Source organism: Trachymyrmex septentrionalis, unplaced genomic scaffold (genome assembly GCF_001594115.1).
Source record: "Trachymyrmex septentrionalis isolate Tsep2-gDNA-1 unplaced genomic scaffold, Tsep1.0 scaffold515, whole genome shotgun sequence".
Lineage (NCBI taxonomy): Eukaryota > Metazoa > Arthropoda > Insecta > Hymenoptera > Formicidae > Trachymyrmex > Trachymyrmex septentrionalis.
This window is the reverse complement of record NW_017305689.1, coordinates 1-4,012: the sequence shown is the minus strand read 5'-3', so window position 1 is coordinate 4,012 and position 4,012 is coordinate 1. Positions and strand designations below refer to the sequence as shown.

General features: G+C 42.4%; 1 protein-coding gene across 1 annotated transcript; it reads right to left on the bottom strand.

The window, feature by feature from the left end:
• Positions 1–3,539: 3,539 nt before the first annotated feature.
• LOC108751792 lies at positions 3,540–3,940 on the bottom strand. The gene is made up of 2 exons (XM_018492201.1): positions 3,836–3,940; positions 3,540–3,755 (listed from the first exon to the last, which is right to left on the bottom strand). The coding sequence occupies exons 1-2, from the start codon at positions 3,938–3,940 to the stop codon at positions 3,540–3,542; spliced, it is 321 nt and encodes a 106-aa protein (XP_018347703.1).
• Positions 3,941–4,012: the final 72 nt, after the last annotated feature.

Genomic DNA, 4,012 nt, shown 5'->3' with positions numbered 1-4,012 from the left:
CCCATGCGCGCGGGATGTTACTTCGAGGTACCGCGAGAAATAGCGACAAAACGAGCGGTGATCAACGTTAGTACGATGGACAATGCGTACTTCGCGTGGTCGGTGGTCGCCGCTCTGTACCCGGCTGAAAAGCATGCGGAGCGAGAGTCATCGTATCCGCATTATACGACGGTGCTGAATCTCGCGGGTATCGAATTTCCGATAACGTTCAAAGACATTCCGAAATTCGAACGGTTGAACGCGGTGTCGATCAATGTATACGACATCGAGAATAAACAAGTCCTTCCTCTGCGGCTCACCAGTGACAAGGAGGACAAGCATGTCAATCTCCTGTACATGCAAGATCCACGCGACGACGGTGTCGGCCACTTTGCGTGGATCAAGAACCTGTCGCGTATCGTGAGATCACAAATAACTAGGAAAAAGAACAAGAAATATTTCTGCGATCGGTAAGTACACATGAAAAATTATTATAATTTCCCATCTTATTAATAAAATATAGATAACTGCTATAATTTTTTTGTTTTTTTCAGATGTTTGCATTACTTCAGCACGAATGAGAAATTGCAATCACACACAATGGACTGCCAGAAGATCAACGATTGCGCTATTCGACTGCCGAGCGAGGACGAAAAGTGGCTCAAATTTGGGAATTTCTGCAACAAGGAGCGCGTTCCATTCGTCGTCTACGCCGACCTGGAGTGCATTTTACGGAAGACGGAACCCGACAGGGAAAATGCGTCGTCGTATGCGTATCAACAGCATGAGGTATTTAGCATAGGCTACTATGTGCGTTGCTCGTACGATGACGCGTTATCGTCGTACCAGTTCCATCGCGATAAAGACTGTAGCGCGGTTCGCGCGACAACTGAACGATTTGACATATCGCGTGAAAAATATTGTATCCGTCAACGTGCCCATGGAAATGTTGTCGAAAGGTCAATGGGAGGCATACCATAGCGCGACGCGTTGTCACATTTGCGAGAAACCGTTTGCGTCGGACGACACGCGGGTACGCGATCATTGCCACTTAACCGGTAGATACCGCGATCCAGCGCATTGTAATTTAAATTATAAAAATTCATTATATATTCCGATCGTTTTTCACAATTTATCGGGCTACGACGCGCATTTCATAATTAAGGAAATCGCTACAGCATATGAAGGACGCGTAGATGTATTACCGATAACCAAGGAAAAATACATCTCCTTCACAAAACATGTCGATAGCACTAAAGATAAAACTGAAAAATAATTCTCAAAGAAATTGTGTAAAATTACGTTTTATTGATTCTTTCAAATTTCTCAGTACAAGTCTCGATAAATTAGCGTCGTATCTCGATAAAGACAAATTAAAAATTATACGTTCAAAATTTTCAACACTATTGGATGATGAATTTGAATTACTGACTCATAAAGGTGTCTTTCCGTACGAGTACGTTGACTGTGCCGAAAAATTGCAGGACACGCGCTTACCACCGCGCGAATCTTTTTACAGTTCGTTAACGGGCGATACCGTATCCGAGAGCGATTACGCTCACGCGGCGAACGTATGGCAGCGATTCTCCATCCGAACGCTCGGCGAGTACAGTGATCTGTACTTGAAAACCGATGTCTTGTTATTAGCTGACATTTTCGAAAATTTCCGCGAAAGCTGCGTCGCGAGTTACGGTCTCGATCCAGCACATTATTACATCTTGCCTGGTTTCACGTGGGACGCGATGTTAAAACATACGCGTGTAAAATTTGAGTTGCTCACTGATATTGACACGATCATGTTCATAGAGCGCGGTATACGCGGAGGTCTCAGTCAATTTTCAGGTAGATACGCGCGGGCTAATAACAAGTACATGCATTCGTACGACCCATCGGAACCGTCGTCGTACTTGATGTACTGCGACGTTAACAATTTATACGGATGGGCGATGTGTCAACCATTGCCATACGCCAAATTTCAATGGGTCGAAGACGCTGCGAACTTTGACGCGAGCGCGATCGCTCTGGATTCGCCCACCGGTTACATTCTCGAAGTCGATCTCGAGTATCCGCAGCATATACACGACCGACACACTGACCTACCGTTCTGTCCAACGCGCGATAAGCCGCCCGGCAAGCGCGAATACAAACTTTTAGCGACGCTGTACGATAAACAGCGTTACATCATCCATTACCGCAATCTGCAGCAATGTACTCGTCACGGTCTTCGCGTAACAAAGATCCATCGAGTGCTACAATTCGCGCAATCTCCATGGCTTCGCGATTACATTGAACTTAATACAAATTTCAGAACGCGTGCGAAAAACGATTTCGAAAAAAATTTGTATAAATTAATGAATAACGCGGTATTCGGTAAAACTATGGAGATTGTGCGCAACCACGCCGACGTAAAATTATTAACAAAATGGGATGGATGGTACGATGCGGAGGCAATGATTGCAAAACCAAATTTCCATAGCCGTAGCGTCTTTGCGGAAAATTTAATAGCCGTCGAACTGCGCAACTCGAGGTGAAGTTCAACAAATCGATTTACATGGGTATGTGTATACTCGACATATCGAAAGTTTGCTTGTACGAATTTCACCACGAGTATATGTTACCATTGTTTAGCGACAAATGTAAAATAATGTACACCGATACAGACAGTATATATACCAGTACTTATATACCACGTCGAGTGCGAGGACGTTTACGAGACTATGAAACGCGATATCGCTAGATTCGACACGAGCGATTATCCGACGGACAACGCGTACGGTATGCCTCTCGCGAACAAAAAAGTACCCGGTCTGATGAAGGACGAAAATAACGGTGCGATAATGACCGAATTCGTTGGTCTCAGAGCGAAGATGTACGCTGTGAGGATGGACGGCAAGAAGGACACTAAAAAGGTCAAAGGCGTAAAGAAGAATGTAGCGCAAACGATAACGTCCGACGATTACACGCGATGTTTGAACGAAGAGATCGAAATGACTCGTCGTCAATCGTGTATACGATCTAAACTGCACGAGATATACACGATATCCGAATCGAAAATCTATCTGAGTCCATACGATGACAAACGATACGTCGTACCGAATTCGACGAAGACGTTACCGTGGGGGCATTGGCGGATACTTTTGTAATATATGTACATATCAACACTTATATTATATTTTTACATTTTTTTTTTATATTTTCATACAGCGTATACGAGTATGTATTACTATTATTATGCTTTATGTATTATCTTAATTTGTACTACATTGTGTATGTCTTTTTACATTTTTTTAACTATTCTCATACAATCTACATACCTGTTACTATTATGTACTATTATCATTATAATTTACGCATTATGTTTTTACGTTGTATATAAGTATTATGATTTATGTAGTATCATTTATTATGTATTACTGTTATTTTTTGTATCGTATATTTATATACATACTTTATATCTGTATTATATTCTAAAAATGGAAGGATAATAAAAACAAAAATATTTTACACGTTTATATTCTTATATTGTTATATGTATAAAAAAAATATCAATTAAAAATTTATCAAATAACATTGGTTTTGTGTATCCATGAATTGTGCGATCCATCGAATCCCAGCCACTTGACGTACACTTTGTCGCTCTTCCTGCGCAACACTTTCTCCACGAGATACACGTCCGGATGAGTAGCGCGATGTAACTCGTGCTCATAGAACTCTCCAGCGACGGATTTTCCACGATAGTCCTCGAGTAGATAAGTTACAGGATTGGTACGCTGCACCTTAACGATCGTAAACACTTCGGTGATCCATTTGATGTGTAACCCTTCTCAAAAATCGTCTTGTACTTGCTCACGCGTACCGAATCACCTACTTTGAATTTTGCAGGACCCGCTATCTTTATCGCAATGTACACTGTACCCAAGAGTTTTTCGGCGATCGCAGAAGTTACGTCAGACAGTCGCATGCCGATGGTGCGATGCTTGCGCGCATTGTAATCTGACACCAGACGCGGCAGCTCGTCGACCCACTTGTAATT